At 39.3% G+C, this 22,071-nt stretch overlaps 1 protein-coding gene across 3 annotated transcripts in view; it reads right to left on the minus strand.

Annotated features, from left to right (window-relative positions):
• Positions 1 to 22,071, minus strand: part of UBE4B (ubiquitination factor E4B) — a 148,327-nt gene that overhangs the window by 73,797 nt on the left and 52,459 nt on the right. For all 3 annotated transcript variants that reach the window (XM_036744287.1, XM_036744286.1, XM_036744285.1), the window contains exons 3-4: positions 8,079 to 8,214; positions 6,420 to 6,507 (exon numbers count right to left, since the gene is read on the minus strand). In XM_036744287.1, the coding sequence (XP_036600182.1) occupies positions 6,420 to 6,507; positions 8,079 to 8,214 (224 nt within the window). The remainder of the gene's footprint in view (positions 1 to 6,419; positions 6,508 to 8,078; positions 8,215 to 22,071) is intronic.

Raw genomic sequence — 22,071 nt, forward strand, 5'->3', positions numbered from 1 at the left:
CCCAAACTAAGAGTTTATGGTACTTCCATCCGCAGATAGAAATATCATTCATTTATAATTATAATTCCACCAAACCCTTGGATTTTAGTAATATATCATTGTTTAAAAATAGTGAAGTCTTGGGCAAGAACTGTACATCTTAAGGTCACAGGTGATGGCTTCATAATTGCTACCAAGTGAAGGTGAAAATTCCAGGAGGGAAAGGCAAAGTTGGGAAGTGGGCAGCTGGTCGAGAAAACAGGATTTTGCTTTCCGTACCATGAAGCTCAGCCAAGAACAGGTTGGTAATAGAGCATTCATCCAAAGAGCTTGAAACATAAAAGGACAAGGATGGGCAGAGAAACAAAGTAAACACCTGTATTCACTAAGCATGTTAAAGCAGCTACCAATTAAAGCAGTAACGATGTAGAGAAAACAAAAGCAGCAGATATACCCTGAAATGTGTAAGAGACAAAATCCACGTCAGCCAACATCTGTGAGGCAGTAGCTCCCATGGCCTCAGATATCTACACACAAATGCAGAAAGCATGGCCAACAAGTAAGGTGGAGAGGACATCCTAATCCAAGAAGGTAAATTTTACATAACAAGTATGACTGAGACTTTGTGTGATAGGACCCACGATTAGAATACTGGCTCTGGAAAGGAATAATCAAACATTCCAAAGGACTTGTGATTTCATCAATATAGCTTTTTCTTCTTATAACGAAGATGACAAACCATCCATGCCTGCCAGTACCTCATTCTCCCATAAGCTGACCACTAGGGTCCACCAAACATGCTAGGGGCCTACCTTGATTTCTCTTTCCACCGTGAAGATAGCAATGAATGGAACATATAAGCAAGTCATTCAGTGGTTCTCTCTCAGGATGCTCATGATCAGTCTATCTTCTTTTTTAATCATATAGTTCGATAACATTCTTTACTCTGCTTCTTCCTTAGAGTTCCTTATTTTGGGGTTGAGTCCTGCATGCATCCACTAAGTATCTCTCCCCTGTTCTGATACTCAATTTTTAATTGTTCAGAAACTGTAATATTTCATGGCCTGTAGCCATACAACACCAGTAGCAGAATATTGGCATCAAAAAGAGCCCTTCTTTTCTGGGAGGGTCATTAGTGGAGCTCTGCAAATTTCTCATGAGAAGTCCAATCAGGTTTCCTCCTATTTAATTCTAAACACAACTCACTGTCCATTTGCAGTGCTACTTCTGTGTATGCATGTATGTAACACACACACACACACACACACATGCACGCACACGAGTTCTGTAGGCTGTTCATGTGACTATCCAACATAACATGAAAAACAGGCATTCTTCATCTACTTGGCTTTTCCTATATAGACGATAAGTCAAAGATCATTTGAGTGAGTGAATAAATATCATCCAGGAGGTTCCAGGGCTTCAGTTAACCAGAACCACATCATGACAGAGCATATGAAGAAATTAACCATCTACATATGGAGTGTGACTTCAACTTAAGACTCAATAAGGGATCTCTCTTGCATGATAGTGGAAAATGGCAAGCACACATCTTCCTGTTTTATGCCTCATGTGAAACTAATGATCAGAGGTTCTTCAAACAAGGTTATTTCTGTTTTTGTATCTTTCAAAGGATCTTGCAGAATTTTCCTGTATAAATGGGAGAAAATAAGCCTTCCTTTAAGATGGTATTGTTTTTGTTTTTTTGAATAATCAACAACCAATAAGTACCACTTATTGTCTACTGCACAGCTTTCCATCGAATGTGTGATGATCTCCTAATTATGTAGCCTCCCAGCCAAGATTTCCTCTCTGGATGCTCTGCCCATCCCAGGCATCAGAGTGTGGCGGTTCAACGTCACTTTAGGGTGAAAGAGCTGGCTATAAAAATGTCTGCGAATCTTTTACGTCTTTCATCTGTTATGTTCCTTCCAGCTTCATCCCTAAATGCTATTGCAATGATTTTGCTTAGTTGGAGCTCTTGCTTCCAAATGGTTTTACGTTCCATTATTTCTATTTTATGAGACAACAGCGCTCATCACACACACCTGCGCACACACACACTCACAGTTACCCTTGGTCGGGTCTCTTTGTAGCAAGGTAGTCAGGTGTTTGCCATCTACGGCACTTTTTGGGTTCCTCTAATCTTGTCGTTAGTTGAACTTCTTCTTATTAAAATAATATAGTCCATCTGTCCCGTCTTCTATCCCTATCCCATTTTTCATCACCAATAATTCCTTAAAAATAGGTTGGGTTCTAGTTGTTTTAAAAGCATGTTGTGTATTTTCCATTTTTATTTTTTCTCCCAGTTTTGCATTAACTTTGATCTTTGCTTCAAGTGGTCTGACTTCTCAAAAACTACTGATTCAGAAATGACTCACACATCATTAATTAGTCATTTCCAGCCCCTACATTCTACAAGAAACTCTTTCCAAGAGGCTTTAACCTCAGCGTCTTTTCTCTGAGATTATCTTCAATTTATCCTGTACTGTAGTTGACGGTTACTTCGATGTTGTACGCTCCATGAGAGCAGGGACTGGTTTTTGCCTTCCTTTGAATCCTCAACACTTAGCGCAGTGAATGGCACGTAGTAAGATCTTATTAAATGCTAACAGACTGACTCACTGCCATAAACTATATTCAATTTCATTCTTAAAAGGTACATTTGGGATTCTCCACGCTCAGTACTTTTAAATTATTCCCTTGAACTAGATATGCTAGAGGTAGAGGCGTGAGGTTCTAGGTGGTAAGCACATCTTCGGCCTCTCTGATTCTTCACACAGGAAATATATTTATTCTCACTTTTGTCACCAAGTATTATAAAATACGTTCATCTGATTTGAGGCGCTGCTTGAAGTCTTTTATAAATGTCTCTCATCTCTCCACTCTCTTCAGTAGATGTTAGTGCATAACCCAGAATTATCTCATTGGGGGGTTTGGGTTTGGTTTTTTAGAAGGGAGGAAAGCAAAAAGTTGTCCAATCCAGACCCTAGAATTTTAGAAAGCTGATTTCAAATGTAGCCAGAAAGGCTGGTTAGGGGCCACAAACTAAATTCTCATTCTAGAGTTAGTAAGAGGGATGAGAAGATTCCCAAGAATGAAATCCTGAAGATACAAAGAAAAAATTCCTATGAAGAGAAAAGACAAAGATGTACACGAAACATGGATGTACTAGAAACTAATGGAATAATTAAAAACTTTGAAAACACATAAAATATGGAATCAAGGGCAGATAATGGAGGATCAAACCTCATGCTTAAAAAATACTGTCTGTTTTACAAAGTGAAACCTAGATCATCTTGTTTGACTACAATAATATGCTATTATCATCATCCCCATTTTACAGATGGAGAAGTTAAGGTTCACAAAGATTAAGTGAGGTTCTCAGTGTCAAACAGGTAGCAAGTATCTGGGACATTATCCAAACCCAAGTCTTCTCAACTCCATGTCTACTTCTCTCTTCATCATACATGGACAACGTACATACAATTAACAAAGACATAGAATGGGCCTGTAATAATAGGGCCAGGAGCACTAAAACTCAAAATGACTTGAGACTGAAGGGCCAAGTAAAGGACAACAAGAAAGAAATGTATTCAAGAAAATGTGGGGCTCCTATTCAAAATGAATAGTATAATGCTAATGGATGGCGAAAAGAAATCAGAGATGGGCAATTTTTGTTTTGATTCTGTTTTTGGAAAAAAAAAAAGACAAAGAACTCTGGATTAAAAAAGAAGAGAATAAAAATGGGCAATATGGAACGAGACACCCAAGCTAAGCAGGGCAGCAGTAAGAAGAAACACCTAACTGCTGTTGAAGAGTTTAAGACCCTGGGCGCAGGTGAAATGCGTGCCTGAGATGCCAAGAATTGGCCGGCACAACAGATGAGCTACTGCCACTGTTTCTCAAAGAGGAAGAGAAAGCGGGGTGGGGCACAGCAGCATGGGGGAAGGACAAACACTGCCCTCATTTTCAGAAAATGGAGAGAAGGATTTGCAAACCACAAACTGCTGTGTATGACTGGGATTCTTGGCAAAACTGGAAAATGTGTTATATGAGTGATCCTTAGTGAATGCCATGATCACACAAAGGGCCAGCAGGGCTTCATGAAGAACAGGTCCTCCTAGCCTAGCCTTTTCTGACAGGCTTCCTACATGGGTAGGTTAGGACAAGGATAGACGAAATTTGTCTGGTCTTTACAAAGCATTTTTAAAAATACTTAGTGCTGTTTTTATGAGGAGATAGACAGGGTGGATGATCGTAAGATTGGGATGTCTAGCTGGGGGCCCAGGAGTCATCATTAATGGCTTGACGTTAATGGATGAGTGGGTCTTTAGAGTGCCTAAATCTGTGCTTATTAACATTTTTCTCAAGGATCTAAAGACATAAGCAGCATGCTTATCCAATTTTCAGGTGACATAATGCTGAGAGACTACATGAAAGAGGAAAAGATCAAAAAAGATACTTACAGGTTAGAATATACGGTCAAATCTATTAAAACAAAATGTAATATGAAAAAATGTAAAGTCTATATTAGTATAGGAAGGAAGGAGGGAAGGGAGAGAGGGAGGGAGGGAGGGAGGAAGGGAGGAAGAGAGGAAGGAAGGAAGTGAAGAAGGGAGGAAGAGAGGAAGGAAGGAAGGAAGGAAGGAAGGAAGGAAGGAAGGAAGGAAGGAAGGAAGGAAGGAAGGAAGGAAGTAAGTAAGGAAGTAAGGAAGAAAGGGAAAAACCTCCAAAAGCTAAAAACAGAGTAGGCAGTGCTAGGCAATAGTCTTGTCTTTTTAAACTCCAGAGCATTTTAGTGGACTACAACTCAACGTAAAGTAGCATTGTGATATGGCAGCTCAATAAGCTAAAGCAATTTCAGGATGCAATAAGAGATGAATTGTGCCTAGAATAGAGATGCTCATCCTCTTGATGTCCTTTGCTTAGATGAGGTCCTCTCTGGGGAAGGACTGTGTTCAGTTCTCATGAGCTGAACAGTCACAAAGACAGGAAGTGACCTTGGGAGAGAACACCGAGGGGGCCATGACACATAGTAAGTAATGGGCAGTCTAACAACTAAGGATTGCACTGGTTCTCCTTGGCCCCAGTGGGGAGAATGAGTAACATGGGGCCAAACTGGCAGAGGGCAAGTCAAGCCTAACAATTAGAGCTGCCCCAAAGTGGGGTGGGTGCCCCTAGTCAGGGACAGTGCAGAGGGATGACTGACTGTTCAGAGAAAAGCTGGACTAGATGACTTTTCAAATGTGTGTGCCTGCATTGAAACTCTCCATACCTGTTGGTACAGTTACTGAAGGGAAGATAGAAGAAATTATCCATAATAATTTTGGGGGGCACATTATTTAAACATTTTTATTTAAAGTTTTGCATACCAAATTATATCCCTCTATCCCTCCCCCTTCCCTGATATAGAAAGCAATCAGATATAGGTTATACATGTGCAATTATGTAAGACATTTCTATATTAGTCATTTTCTACTAGAAGACTCGAATAAAAGAAAAAAAAAGAAAGTGAAAAATGGCAAGCTTCAGTCCGTATTCAATCAATATCTGTTCTTTCTCTGGAGGTGCATAGGATGCTTCATCATTAGTCCTTCGAGATTGTCTTGGATCACTGCATTACTGAGAACAGCTACGTCACATTCACAGTTCTTCATCGAATAATACCACAATAATTTAATTTGGTGGATAATATGAATATAATTACCAGGTATAAACGAACACTGGAAGAAATTTTCTTTCTCACAAACAAAAGGGTATTAGTTAAGTTATCAAAACATGAAGCACAAATATTTTCAAAGAGGGTTCCCAAAAAGGGAAATCTTCTACTAATAGAAGGGCCATCATCAGTTTCTCTCCTATGTCCCACACCTTTCTCAGATTCTTCAGTAAAGTGAAGAATCATGACTCCAACATTTCTCCTACTTTGCTATCACATCCCACCAAGTTTGCCCAAGATCCATTCTCAATCTGCTTTTTCATAGTATAATAATGGGAATTATCTATCAGTTTGTTCACCTGAGCAAGGATGTCCCTACTTAGCTCCAAGAAAAGTCAGCCTGCAAAAGAGAGTTTATTTACTCATCCAAGAGCTTATATTAATCAAACAGAAGCCTGAAGTCTAGAAGCACAGAATCCTTGACCTGGAGGGACTTCGACATCAGAAAGTTCAACCCAAACATGAATGCCTTCCACAACATTCACCTGCTGTCCTTAGATCTCCAGGGATAGAGAGCACACCAGTTTTTAAAAACAGCCAGTTGTAGGAAAGGAAATGTATTAAATCCCTTCTAACAGGGCATATTAAGCTATTACAACCTTTTTTCACAAAAGTGATTGGCTTAGAGGAGCTGTGGTTGTGTGTTTTTCCAACTCAACATAAAAAAGATGGCGCATTGTATAGAAAAGCTGAAGGAGGCATCGGGTTTCTCACCAACCTTATCAGAGAGGGTCCTTTTTTCTCTGCGATCATTTTCATCAACCTCCATATTTTCAATTCCTGAATCTACATCCACCTGGGACATGCTTTAAGTAGAAAGAAAAACAATTAACCTTAGGAGATCCAGATAATTTTTAATATCACCCTTAAGTAGGAGAATGTTCAAAATCAGAGAAAATTACTTACAGAAAAGACCTAAAGGGAACAGGAAGATTTAGAAGGACATGTGGCCATTAACAATCCTGGCCAGTAAGCATTTTTATTTCATTTCTTGTTCTCAACATCCCATTAAAACGGCTAACACTGATCTTTTCATTTTAACTGAGGAAAATGACTGAAAATTTGGACTTTCTAGGTTTGGACTCTCTAAGTTGGAATTTAATTTACCAACAAAACGTAAGCTCCCGAAGGACAGGGACTATATCTTACTTTTCTATTTGTGTCTTCCAGTACTTAGCACATATGAGGCATACAATAAATGCATGCTGATTGATGTTTCCAGTTCTGCTTCAGCCAGTTACACAAACTGTCCACTTACATTCCTAAGTAAGTTTATAAAACACTAAAATGATTACAAACCAGTAAAGGATACATGTGTGTGTGATGCATAACAAGTTAGTGATAATGGAGACAGCTGGGGGCATAATGGATAGAGCACCAGACTTGGAATCAAAAGGACTGGAGTTTAAATCTTGCCTCTTATACCTAACTAGCTGGGTAACTCTGTCGTTGCTGCTGTTAAGCTGTTTTTCAGTCGTTAAGCTGTTTTTCAGCTGTGTCCAATTCTTTGTGAGCCCATTTGTGGTTTTACTGGCAGAGATACTGGAGTGGTTTGCCATTTCCTTCTCAAGATCATTTTACAGATAAGGAACTGAGGCAAACAGGGTGAAGTGACTTGCCCAGGGTCACGCAGCTAGTAAGTGTCTGAGGCTGGATTTGAACTAAGGAAAATGAGTCTTCCTGATTTCAGGCCTGGAGCGCTATCCACCTATCTGCTCCAATGAGACTCTGAGCAACTCTCTTAACCTCAAAATAACCAACTCTGGTTAATCTAACCAGGTACCATATCGCCAATAAGCAATAAGGGTCTGCATGAAGCCCTCAAACATGAAACACTCCACAGATGTTGAAATCCTGTAGTCCCAAATCCCATCAAATATATGAATGACTTCAATATTGTACAATTCCCCTATATTCAATATTAGCTTCACTCTGATAAGTTAGAATCTTCTATGTCGACCTATAAAAGTGCTTACCTGGATATGCCAGTTCCATGGATAAGACAAAGACAGACTACATAAAAAGTCAGTCTGATAGAATGATTACCAACATCGCAAGCATCACTTCCATTACACAAAAATAATTCCAACATGCATAATTTTAAAAAACCACTTGTTATAAAGCTTGGGGTTTGCTGTAATGGTTAAGATAAAAGATCTTGTTCAACAGTCATCCATTAACATTTTCTCACAATAACTAGGATCTTTCTCCATCCTTTAAACATTTACCAGCAGTACTATTTACTGCATGCATGTGTATCTGAGAGCACTGTGAGGAAACAAGGCAAGGAGTTTGAGGGAGACTTCCTTCCAAGGACAGCAAGGACTTGGTATTTCCCACAACCCAATAGCTTTATGGAAAATCTGCCTCCTCTTACCTTTTCTCACAGGAGACACTGTCGATATCCATGCTCTGGGACCGTGAGAGAGACTGTGACTGCGTTTCAAGGCTATTAGACGGTGAGCTGCTGAGCGAACTGACTCCTTCACTGCTCTGGCTTCGATGCGTGACTCCTGAACAGGACAGAGAGGACAACACCGAGAAGGCAATGTTAAAACAGGAGAGCTTCACCAGTTGGATTCAGAGTATTGCCAAATTCAACAATGAATAAATTTCCATCAAGAATTTTCTGCTGCCATTTTTTGTAGGAGCAAAGAACTAAAACTAAAGATGCTCACTGGCTGGGGGTGGGAAACAAACGAGCGTCATGATAAAAGACTATGCTGCAAGAAACAATGAATAGGACAAATATAGAGAAGCCTGGGAAGATCGACATGAACTGATGCGGGGTGAAGAGGAGTAAAATACACACACATACACACATACGCACACACATTGACCACAACAAGGTAAACACAAAGAAAGTTAATGTCGAAAAATTACAAAGAAGAAAGATGAGAAGCCCCTGCCCCCTGTTCTTTGCAGGGGGGAGGGGCCACTGGTGTTGGGACCCTTGTCAGATTTTTTGAGTGTATTGTGATCAGTTTTGATTTTTTTTTACTCTTTATCATCTTTTTCTTTTTAAAATAAATTCTTTATAATATGGAATGGCTCTTCAGAAGGGAGAAGGATATAGGAGAAATTTTAAGTAATGTAAAAACAAAATGCATTAATTAAAAACTTATTATCTAAAAAAAGAATTGTTATTCTGTCACCTGAGGTGACAGTTATTGAAATCACCTAAGAAAATAATAGTGGCATAACAACATCACCCTTAAGTTTATTTACTGCCCCAAATCATGGGAATTCAGTCACATCAGCACATCACTTATTTTCCCAATACCTTCTCCAAAAAAGGGAAGCATTTTAGAGATAAGAAAACGGAGGTGGACAAATAGCGAGGATACCTCTCTGATGGGACCCTTTTCTGCCCTCACTCTGCTAACATGTTAGTTCTGGTCCTCAATATCTCTCATTTGGATTATCACAAGAGCCTTCTGACTCGTCTCCCTGCCTCAAATCTCTTACTAGGCCGGGTCATTCTAGACACCGCTACTCAACTGACTCCGCTGCTTTCCTACTACATCTGGGATCAAAGATGTTTTAAAACCATTCACCACCCGGCCCCAACCTATCTTCCAGGCCTCACTAGACGTCACCCACATTCTCTGCTCTCTCCAAAGCTTAGCTGCTGAATCCAACGGTTCTTTCTCAAACCTTATCCTCCTTGACCTCTCTACAGCCTCAGACACTGTTGATCTCTCTCTCCCCCCTGATTCTCCTCCTACCTATCAAACCAATATTTCTGAGTCTCCTTTGTTGTGTATCCTCATCCGGATCATGTCCTCTAGCCATCACTTCCCCCAGGGCTCTGTCCTGGGCCCTTTGCTCAGTTTATACTATTTCACTTGGTGACAGATTTAATTACTACCTCAACGCTGATGATTCTCAAATCTACCTTTCCTGTCTCTATCTCTCTGCTGAGCTCCAACATGACATCTCCAATTGCCTTTCAAACATCTCAAACTGGATGTGCAGGAGAAATCTTATACTCAAAATGTCCAAAACATTTTCTTTCCTTTTATTCCCCACCCCCACCCCCACCCCCACTACCTTCCCTGTTACTGTAGAGGGCACCACCATCCTCCCAGGCTCAGGCTTGAAACCTAGGTGTCATCTTAGAGTCCTCACCAACTCTCACCTCCATATCCAAGCTGTTAGCAGGGCCTGTTTTTTTTTTTTTCTTTGCAACCTCTCTCAAATATTTCCCATTCTCTCTTGCGACACTGCCCCGACTCTGGTACGGGACCTCATCACCTCACACCTGGACCATTGCAATAATCTGCTGGTGGGTCTGCCTGCCTCAAATCTCTCCCCACTCTAATCCCAAGCTTCTTAAACTGTGGGTCTTGCCCCACGTGGGGTTACGTAACTGATGGCGGGGGTCAAGAAAAATCTGGCAAAACTAAAAGGTTTTTGAACACACAACCAAAAATTAATTCAAAATGAGACACATAAGGAATCTGAGGTATCCATGGCAGCGCTTCTCCATGTTGCATCAAACAACTTCACTGCAGCCTTGGTTCTGAACACACAACATTTGCACTTTGCACTAGGCATGCTGTCATGCCATGCAACACCAACAAACGCTGCGAGATTCAAAACCACTGGATGTTATGAACTGCAGTATTTTTACCGTACATACAGACTTTTCTGCCCTTATAGAAACATAATAAAAAAATTTAATTACAGAAAATAAAAACTTTTAATATTTTCCTACCATCATTCCTTAGCATGTAAGTATAAAATTAGTATATCTTTGGATTGGATTGTGTTAGAATGTTGGATTTTTAAAATTGCTGTGATCTTCTTTTACAGAAACATAAGCACTTAATTGCTGCAAGACAAAAGCCCTTTAATAATATTTCTCCACCATCACTGCTGTACGTGTAAGTATGAACACCAATTTTTAAAATTAAGCACAAATGTAATTTCATACACTAAAGCTAGCATTTATTTGAGAAACTATTAGCAATATTTATTTATATTTTAGGACAAAAATTTAAGTGTCTAAATTTAGATAGAAGAGGTAAAAATACTGATGACAATGTGGCATAATCTCTGCTACCAGGTTGTACTACATCTAAATTGACTAGAAAAATATGTTGTATCATTTTTGCAATATGGATTTACTTTTAATAATGATGATGGTGTGGAAAAACCTCTTTGCTTAATTTGTAATGAAGTTTTGGCTGCAGAGATCATGAAACCAGCCAAACTAAAACCAAGCATGCAGTGAACTGCAATAAACCAAAGGAATATTTTGAACAACTCTTAAAATCTCCAAATAAAGAAAAATAATGTTTTGAGAAGTTTGTTACTGTCAACAAAAAGTATTTACTTGAATCTTACAAAACTTTTTTGATTGCAAAAACTAAAAAGCCTTGCATGATAGGAGAAGATCTTGTGTTTACTGCTGCTATTAAAATGTCAGAAAGTTCATGGGAAAATGTATGGAGATGAAATTCATAAAATTCTTTTATGAATGATAGTTTCCAAAAGAATTTCTGAAATTAGTAATGACCAATTCCAGCAGCTTATTACCAAGCTCAAGGGCAGCCCAAAGTTTGCAATTCGGTTAGATGAAACAACTGATATTTTGAACATGGCGCAATTGTTACTTTATGTAAGATATGTTTATGAAGGAAGCATACATGAGGAATTATTGTTTTATGTAAAATATGTTTATGAAGGAAGCATAACATGAGGAATGGGTTTATCACCCTTTGGGAAGGCACACAAGAGGGGAAGATACATATCTTAAAGTTGATGAATTTTTCACAAATGAAGGTTTATGGTGGAAAAATTGCTTTGGAGTCCGTACAGTCGGTGCTAGAGCAATGATGGGCGAGAATGTTGGATTTGTAGCAAAAGTTAAAGTTGGTGGCAATGAACATATCACTTTTACTCACTTGCAGGATCCATCAGAGCCACTCAAACAGCCAAAAAAAATCACCAGAGTTAGATGTTGTGTTTCGTGATACTAACAAAATCATTAACTTCATTAAAAGACATGCCCTTAATAGCTGTTTGTTTTCAAACCTTTGGAAAGACACGGACTCTGATTACAAAAGCTTATTACTACATGTAAAGGTAAAGTGGCTCTCAAGAGGGCAAAGTTTAAACAGATTACTGAAATTGAAAGATGAAGTTGTTATATTTTTGACTGAGCAAAAACTCGAATTTGTTCATATTTTTAATAACTTATGGCTTTCAAAACTGTTATTTGCTGTACATTTTTGAAAAACTGAATGATTTAAATATGTCACTTCAAGGAAAAATTGTAACATTTATGTTAAAACATAAAAATGGAAATTTTTGCTAAAAAAATTAACATATGGAAGAATAGGGTAGAAAATGTTTCTTTAGAAATGTTTACAGCTATAGATGATTTTGGAACTGAAAATAACCTTCCCAAAGATTTAATTGTAAGAGTTATAATTGATCATCTGAAGTGCCTGGAAACAGTTTCAGAAATAATTCCCTTCAAATTTTGATTCTAAAAAACTAAGTTGGGTTCATAAACCATACTCAACTAAAATCAAAAACATTAGTCATCTGCCATTAAAATTTTATTCAAGAAGAATTTACTGAGTTATCAAGCAACACAAGTTTAAAACTTGAGTTATCTAAAAATTCATTAAATGAATTTTGGCTTGGGATTAAGACAGAATTTCCAACAATTTCTGAAATGGCCCTAAACATACTCCTGCTATTTTGTATTACATATATGCTTATGAGAAAGGACGTTCTCAGTATTGATGATGATAAAATCAAAATACTGATCAACTCTGAAAAATACTGAAGATGCTCCATGTCCTACAGTATCCAATATTCTGCCAAGATTTAATTCTTGTAAAAAGAAAAAGGTAAAAATAAACAAGCACATCCATCTCATTAGGATGCAAATTTGCTTGTCTTTAATAAATGGTAAAATATGTATAACAAAGAATTGTTTTAAAATAAATTTCTTTATGATTTATTTTCAATAAATGATTTATATACCTATTTTATATACCTATATACCTGCGGTCACATAAAAATTTCTCTAGCGACAAGGGGTTGCAAGCAGAAAAAGTTTAAGAAGCCCTACTCTACTCCATCCGCCATTCAGCTGCCAAAGTGATTGTCCTAAAGGGCAGGTCTTATCATGTCACCCCTGCCCCACTCAAAAAACGCCAGTGGCTGCCTATGGTCTCCAGGATCAAATACAAAATCCTCTCATTGGCATTCCCGTCCCTTCAAAGTCCCCTCCTACCTTTCTCATCTTCTTATGCCTTACTCCCCTACATGTATTCTGCAATCCAGTGACACTGGCCCCATGTCTGTTCCAAGAATGAGACACTCCATCTCTGTTCTCCTCAATGCCCAGAATGCACTCCCTCCTCTACTCTAACTGCTGACCTCTCTGGCACCCTAGACGTCCCAACTAAAACTTCCACAGGAAGTCTTCCTTAACCCTTCTTAATTCTACTGCCTTTCCTCTGCTAATTATTTTCTATTTATTTTGCAGATAGCTCTCTTTGTAGATACTTGCTTGCATGTTGTCTCTCCTGCTCCTTGAAGGGAGGGACTGTCTTTTGCCTCTTTTTGTATTCCTAGTGCTTAGCAGAGTGTCTAGCACATAGTAGGGCTTAATAAATGTTTACTGAATGATTTGGCCTTCTCTCTGTTCTTCACACAATACTCCATCTCTCATCTCCCATCTCCTTGTCTTTGCACTGGCCATACCTCCTCCCTGGAGTGCCCTCCCTCCTTATCTCTGCCTCACAGATTCCTTCTCAAGCACCATCTCTTGCATGAAGCCATTCCTGATCTTCACAACTGCTGGTGTTTCTCCTCCCAAACTACTTTGCATTAAACTACTCTGTAAACATTATGTATTTAGGAACTTTATAACTATACTGCATTATGTTCATATATCTTTTATTTTCTCCTCCATTAGCCCCCTGTAAGCAGGGATTGTTTTATTCTTAATACTTGTATTCTCTGTACCAAGCATAGTGCCTGGCACATAGTAGGCACTTCATATGTACTTGTTGAATGAACTGGTAAATATAGCGTCTGCTCTGTAGTGCCCTGCCTCTCTCCAGACAAAGGCGTGCTTTGTTATCTACTGCCAAGACAATTACTTCCTTTCGGGGTTCTTTCATCTTCCATGTTGAAGTTACTATTGTCCATAATGGCCATGGTTCTTCCTACTTCCCTCTGCATCACATTCCTCGGGATTTTCCCTATTTGTCATTTTTTCATATTTCTGGATTTCTGCCCTCTGCTGACAAGGTACAAAAATGAAGACCATAGTCCATCCATGCGGTCCTGGCAGCCACACTTCTCAACAATGAGCTCCAGAGGCTCCCTAATACCTCCAGGACCAATCAAAAGTCCTCAGTCTGGGATTTACTTCCTTTCATTGTACTCAGCAAGGTAGCCACAAGGCCTACTCATAGTCCCTTGAACGTAAGACTCACTCTCCCATCTCCATTCCTGAATTCCCTCACCTCTGCCTCTTAGCTTCCCTGGCCTCTATCAAATCTCAGCTCAAAGGTTTCCTTCCAAAAAGGCATTTCCCGGTCCCTCCCTTGCCTCGCCACCCCCAGCTAATAAGACTTCTCTTTTATATTACTTTCATCTACTCTGTACACTTATGCATGCATACACACACACACACACACACACACACTTAGATATCTATATCTATCTATATATCTGATCATTTACATATAGTTTCTCTAGGTAGAATATATGCTCCTTGAGAGTAGGCTGTTTTTTTGCCTTTCTTTCTATCCCTAATAGTTTGTACAAACCTTGGTACATACATTTAAAAGCTTGTTAAATGACTGACTAGTTGTTGTGCACGTCCTCCCATTCGTTTAGCACAGGGAATCCACCCGCTGTACTGGAGCCTTCTTTGTTTTACCTTAACATCACAAGGATATTAGCGGAGCTTACCCGATGCCTATTGGTTAACCCTGCACACAGGTGGGGGATTATAAGCTCTGCATGCAATGCCACATTTGGTTGGTGGGTTGGTTAGTTCTGTTAAACTGTACTTTTTCCTTCTTTCATTTTTGTTCTTTGATGTAAAGGATGGCTCTTTGGAAGGGGAAGTAAGAGGTATATATATTAGGAAATGAAGATAATGTAAAAATGAAAGATAAAGATCTGAATTAAAAATTGTTTCAAAGGGACATACTGAGGCTCATTTGATGAACAGTGTTAACTTTAACTATGTGTGCTCAATAAAATGCAAATTACAAAGTGTCAGAATAGCAGTGTAGTATAATCAAACTTCTTAAACTGAGTAACTTCATTAAATAAAAACTATACAGTGCTTCTTCTGGACCCACCATTGAAGAGGTCAACACACCAGGAGAAAGAGCATTCCACACAGCTTTCCAAAAAGTGAAGGACTCAAATTTGTAGCCAAGGCAGCAGCGGTTTAAAAGCAACATTTAAGTAAGCTACTGTGTAATTCCGGGCATTCTAAACAACATTGCACTTTATCAGTACTGTAAACAAGTGGAAATGCAATTCTTGTCCTGGAGAATAAAATCTATTTAAAATTGGCACCATAAAAAAACAACCCCATACATTCTAGATGGGAGATATGCCACTTTAAAAGAAACAGTGTGATAAATTTCATTCCTGCCAAGTTTTGCTCCTGATATTTCAGTATTTCCTAAATAAGCCTGGGTGTTAAGTGAAAACAAGAAAATCAGACCAAAAACCTATTTTTAAGTTTTAATGATAATCAGCCTTGTTTTACGCTTATGACAAAATCACATTATTTTCAGTTCAACAAACTAACCAACCCATTAAACAAACCCGACATTATATCCAGAGTTCCCCAATTGTAACCCTCCACCTCTGTACTTTTTCCTTCCTTCATTTTTGTGCTTTGATATAAGGGATGGCTCTTTGACGTATGATAACTCTTCGCTCTCCTTTTTACATTTCACTTCAAGGCCTTCCTAGCAGTTTTAACTTGACAAAAGTTGAGAGGCATCTGACCTGGTGGATAAAAAGCTGATCTTAGAGTCAGGCTGACCTGTTTAAATCCCTACTGTCTCTCTATCTCTCTCTCTCACACACACACATACACACGCACGCTGGATTGATAATCATGTTGACAAAACACTTCTGTAATTATGACATTTCATCTAAGTTGTATGTTTTACAAATTCTCCCCTTAATTTTAAAAGCTCCTACTTAATACCTCATTATATAATTCTGATCAGTGTGGATAATCCCTCTAGCTATGCAGATAATTTAGGAAACTACGGGTAAAAAATTCATCTCCCTTTCTTCAGTGAACCTGGTCGGGAATTTCTCTGAATCTAGCTTAGATGGCAACTGGGAAACTGCTATGTCATTTATTATCTGGCCCACAATGGGACTTGATCAGACCTTCCCATTTACAAGCACAGGCTCTGAGCAGCCATGGGCAGCTTCATGCCCTGAAGAACTATCACAGCAGGACAAAGCTAATTTCAAATTTGTTAGAATAAAACAGATCAGATGTGTGGTCTTTTTGGAAAAAAAAAATCCTAAACAAGCGCATCATTAACTTAGTAAACTGAATACTAAGATTTCTGCACAGATTATAGTAACGAATTAAAAAGTTAAGGCTCAAAGAGCTAACGTTATATAAACACCAAATATCAGAGTATTTTATTTGGCCCATATCATACTCCCATCCTCAAAACTGTTTATAATTTATATACTCTATGCCTTAGCAGACACAGGTACATTATGCTAACAGCTAACCTTCCAACTATAATAACCAGATTTTTTCCCTCAAAAGAGAAACAGCAGATTCCTAAACATTATAAGAAAAAACACAATTGATAAGATACATTAAAATATATAAATTCCTCTCCTTATAGTCTAAGTAATGAATTCATATGCAACCAGCCAATAATTATATGCAAGTGATCTTAGGAAATCCAGATGTTTCAAATAGATAAACTGGCCTTTCTTATCTGACTTGCAATCTTTCTCTGATCTAGTTCATTAACACAATTTATCATACATCTGCCAGGTCAAAAGAGCAGATTATAACTTGATTCACTGGTTTTAAAAATCAATTTTATTCCATCTGAATCCAAATTTTCTCCTCAGTTTTAATTCCTGACAAACCAGCTCCCTCCTTAAAGCCAGCCTATTTGGAAATTTTCTCAGTCAAATGAACTAACCTATAAACAATCTCAATCCTGGAAAATTGCTAAGGAAACATACCTTCTTCCCACCTGTATGACCTTTGGGCAAGTCTCTCTGGACCTTATTTACAAAATAAAGGAGGTGTACTAGACTACATGATAATAGATTTAAAATGGGAAAGGACTTTAGAAAGCACCTGGTCCAACATCTCCATTAGGCCAAGGATGTTTGTTAAATGACTTCCCTAAATATACATAGGAAGCAAAGTGGCAAAGCTAGGATTCAAACACAGGAACTCTGAATCTAATTTCAGACTCTTTTTGTTTCTCAGTCATTTTCCAGCAGTGTCTGACTCTTTTGTGACTCCTTTTGGGTTGTTCTTGGCAGAGATACTGGAGTGGTTTTCCATTTCCTTTTCCAGCTCATTTGACCGATGAAGAAACTGAAGCAAACAAGGTTATGTGACTTGTCCAGGGTCACACAGCAAGTGTCTGAGGCTGGATTTGAACTCAGGAAGATGAGTCTTCCTGACTCCAGGCCTGGTATTCTATCTACTGTGCCACCTAGATGCCCCAACTTCAGACTCAGATGATCTCTAAGATCCCATCAGTTGTAATAGATAGATCTAGATAGATATGGGTCTATCAATCTCTCCACACTGCCAGGAGCAACTGATTTATCTGTGTGCTCTTCTAAGTTTATATGGGGAGCAGGGGAGGAAGAAGGTTAGGGAGGAGACAGGAGGAATGAGGAAGAGGAAGGAGATGGGAGGGAGAGTGTATCAAATTACCTAGATTCAAAAGGAAACAAGGATGTGACTAACTAGGTATGTGTGTGTCACCTCAGTCTCCTCCTCTTCTATTAAATGAGGGGTTGAACAAGATTGTCTCTAAGGTCCTTCCAACTCTATGGCTGCAGGATTCTAATCAAATTCAAACAGGGATGAAAAAGACTTGCTGTTCTTACCACAAATTAAAGTGTAGTCTTAGTCATACCTGAGTTTTTCAATCTATCCCTAAGTCAGTATGACACTATGCATACCATACTTCTAAATTTTCCACTTCATCTGAGACAGGGTGTGGAGCAGAAGAACAGAATCTTTCTATGCCAATGCTGATTAACAACTCTGGGATTTCCTATAGTATGTTCCATCTAATCTGTACGTATCTTGTATCTACCTATTCATACACATCTCTCCCACTACAATGTAACCTCAACAAAGGCAGGGACTATGTCTGTTTACCTGGAACATAGTAAAAGCTTCAGTAAAGCTTACTGATTGATGCGGTCCTAAAAACTCACCTACAGCCTGCGTGACCTTTGCCAAATCATTTCACATCCCAGGCCTCACTTTCATCACCCTCCTGGCTTTGCTTCTGATGTTCCTGGCTTTGATAACGTGGCTACAGAAGTGTCTTCACTGTGCACTCGCCTTTTTTCGGCCTCTGTTTTTGTGTTGTTTTCTCCCAGAAGAATGTAAGCTCTTTGGAGGCAGAAACCGTATTTTTGCTTGTATTTGTATCCCCAGAGCTTAGCATAGTGTCTAGTACACAGTGAGTGTTTAATAAATGCTTGCTGCCTTGCCTATAAAATGAGGCTGTAGGCATCTGAAGGCCCTTCCAGCCCAGTCTGTGCCATTCAGAAATCCAGTGAGTGTGTCACAATCAGGACTAAAACAGGTCAGCCTGACCCTTAAGATCAGCCTTTTATTCACCAGGTCAGATGCCTCTCAACTTAGTCAAGTTAAAACTCTAAGAAAGGCCTTGAAGTGAAATGTAAAAAAGGAGAGGGAGGAGCTAACATGTAGCAAAAATAAAAGGAAGGGGAAGGGGAATGGAGCAAGCATTTATACTTCACTTTCCACATGCCAGACACTGGGCTAAGTGTTTTCCATTTCTCTCATCTGGTCCTCACAATAACCCAAGGGAGGGGGTGTGCTGGTATTATCCCCATTTTTAAGGTGAGGAAACTGAGGCAGATGGAGATTTAGGCGATGTGCCAAGGGTTACACAGCTGCTAAGAGTCTAAGATGGCACTGTGGATAAAGCATTAGGCCTGGAGTCAAGAAGACCTGAATTCAAATTAACAGCACCTCCCTTCCAGGGTTACTGTGATAGTCAAAGGAGAGAAGAACTGGAAGGACCTTAGCACAGTCATGGCACATAGCAGGCACTAGGGCCAGGATGTCTTCCTTATTCCGGCCTATAGCTTGTTATATATAGCTCTTCTCATGTCTTCCCCAAGAGCCCCTGAACTCCTTTGAAAGCAGGGATTGTTTTTTGCCTTTCTCTGAATCCACAGAGTAAGCAGAATGCCTGGCATACAGTAGGTGCTTAATAAGTGCAGGCTGACATACATAACTTGTTGATAAAGGGGAAAGGGGATGACTCAAGGCAGAATTTCCTGTATAACAGCCATCTAACAGCCCAACCAGCCTCTATAGGAAGACCCTAAACAAGAGCAGGTGTGCATCCAAGACCCTAAAAGAAGTGTCTCTCACTAGGGAACAAAGTGTGGTACTGCTCATGCTAAAAACTACTTTCTACTAATGCACAGACTCACACACTAGCAACAAAAGTCCAAATTCTTCCTACTTTAGCTCCCCTCCTCGGCCTCAGAAGAACAAAGTGCTGATTAAACAGGTGCAGTGAGCAAAGCCAGGTGCTAATTACTGGCAATACACACAGAAAAGGAAGACAGCCTCTGCCCCCAAAGGGCTTCCACTCAAATGGGGAAGACAGCACCTAGAGAAGGTTTCAGCTACAGGTCAAGGGGCAAGGTCTCATGGTCCTTGGGCTGCAGTGACCAAGCAGATGTTAATGCCTGTTCTTTCATGTCATTTCTGATAAAAATCGTAATTTTCTGATATTGACAAGGCCGAGCTCTCTGTTCTGGGTCCTCAGTAGCTCCGGCGTAGTGCCTGCAAGGAAAGCTGCCAGGAGTAGTGGGTGGGCTCATCTCCACAGGGTTTACTTCCCAGGATGATGGCTGAGGGCACAGGGCTGGAAGGATTGCTCTCCCCAAGACTCTGGGCTTAGGGACCTGGGCTGTCACCGTGGGGTCTGAGGGGAGATAGTGGTATGTTTGATATACCTAGTCCACAGCTGCCTCCTGTGTCCCCCTCACCCAGGCTGGACTGCTACCCTGTGGGTGGCAGCTGGATCAAAATTAGGGGCATGGCTGGTCCCTTTTTCACAGGAGTTGCTTCACCAGAGGAAGGCTGGGAGGGCTACGACAGAAGCTGGGCATTGAAAGATGGTTAGGATTTGGATGGCTGTGGGGGAAGAAAGTTCAGGAGAAAAACATGAATAAATACTAAAGGGGAAATCAAATAAAAAAATGAGAAAAGCAGAGTGTATGCTCATAGAAAAATTAGGTTAAATGGGTCCAGATTATCAAGGGTCTCATATATCAAGCAGGATAATTAGGATTTAATATGGAAGGGGCAGGGGAGAAAGAGGTATTAGCGAACATCTCATATCTCTTAGTAGAATAAAAATACATTGTACACAGAGACTACCTACTGGTAAATGTGTATTCTCAAGCTGACTTGCCTATAACAGGTACTCAAATATTTGTTATAACGATTGAAAACACTGAAGTGGTGTTATGGGAAGCATTTATGTTCAACTGACACGTATGCAAAATGTACCAGAATGGGGACAATCAGGAGGGAGGGTAAAGAAGCCACTCAGGCTTTTACTGACTATATTCTGGAAGTCAGATAACAGGGTAGCTCAAAGAATTATTCTTCCATTCAAATTATCACCAGAGAATCCTCCTCACAAATATAAAAGGGGGGAAATCAACCTCATTGGTGCCACCTCCCACACATCAGACTGGCTAGGATAACCCCCCAAAAAAGGAAAATAGTGATTGTTGGAGAGGGGATAGGAGAGCAGATAGGTTAATCATTAAGACCTGTGAAGTGGTCTGGTCATTCTAAAAAGCAATTTGGAACTATGTTCCAAAAGTTAATAAACTGTTGCTACTCTGACCCAGTGGTATCACCAGTAGGCTTATATAGCCCAGAGAGATTAAAGAAAGAAGAAAAGCATCTCCATGTACAAAAATATTTATAGCCACTTTTTATAGTGGCAAAGGAATAGAAACTAAGGAAGTATGTATCAACTAAGAAATAGCTGAACAAATTATGGTATGTAAATGCAACGATATTATTGTACAGTGAGAAATGACAAAAGGGATGATTTCAGACAAACCTGGAAAGACCTGTATGAACTGATGAAGAGTAAAGTGAACAGAAGCAGGAGAATAAGAAAAAACAGGAGAATAACAAGCAAGAATTCAAGCACCAAGGGTCAGTCAGGATCAAACAATACTTTGGAACTAACATTATCATAGAAAGGATACCATGGAAAATATTTCAAACGGCAAAATATAAAAAGGCTTACAATCAAGAAAAACTGATGCTTAAGTATTACCCTCTACAAAGGGAAAATGGATCTTTAACATAGAAGACTTTGAAATACACTTTTTTTATTATTTTACCCCCCACCATTACATGTGAATTTTTTTTTAACATTTGTTTCCTAAAACTTTGAACTCCCAATTCTCTCCCTCCCTTCCAACCCTCATACCCCTACACCCTCATTGAGAAGGCAAGCAATCTGATACAGGTGTACAGTCTTGCAAAACATATTTCCATGTTAGCCACGTTGTGAAACAAAACACAAACAAAAAGAAAAAGACAGTAGAGAAAAAGTATGCTTCAATGTGCATTTAGACTCCATCTGTTCTTTTTCCAGAGATGAATGGCATTTTTCTTCATAAGTTCTTCAGAACTGTCTTGGATCATTGTATTGCTGTGAATAGCTAAGTCATTCATAGTTGATCATCATACAGTATTGCTGTTACTGTATACAATGGTCTCCTGGTTCTGTTCATTTCACTTTGTATCAGTTCACGTAAGTCTTTCCAGGCTTTTCTGAGAGCATCTTGCTCATCATTTCTTATAGCACAATAGTGTTCCATCATAATCATAGACAACAACTTGTTATGACTCATTACCCAAATGATGGACATCCCTTCCATTTCCAATTCTTTGCCACCACTAAAAGAGCTGCTATAAATATTTTTTGTACATATAGGTCCTTTTCCTTTTTATCTTTTTGGGATACAGACTTGGTAGTGGTATTGCTGGATCAAAGGGTATGCATGGTTTTATAGCCCTTTGGACACAGTTCCAA

This window comes from Trichosurus vulpecula, chromosome 2, assembly GCF_011100635.1.
Source record: "Trichosurus vulpecula isolate mTriVul1 chromosome 2, mTriVul1.pri, whole genome shotgun sequence".
Taxonomy (NCBI): Eukaryota; Metazoa; Chordata; class Mammalia; order Diprotodontia; family Phalangeridae; genus Trichosurus; species Trichosurus vulpecula.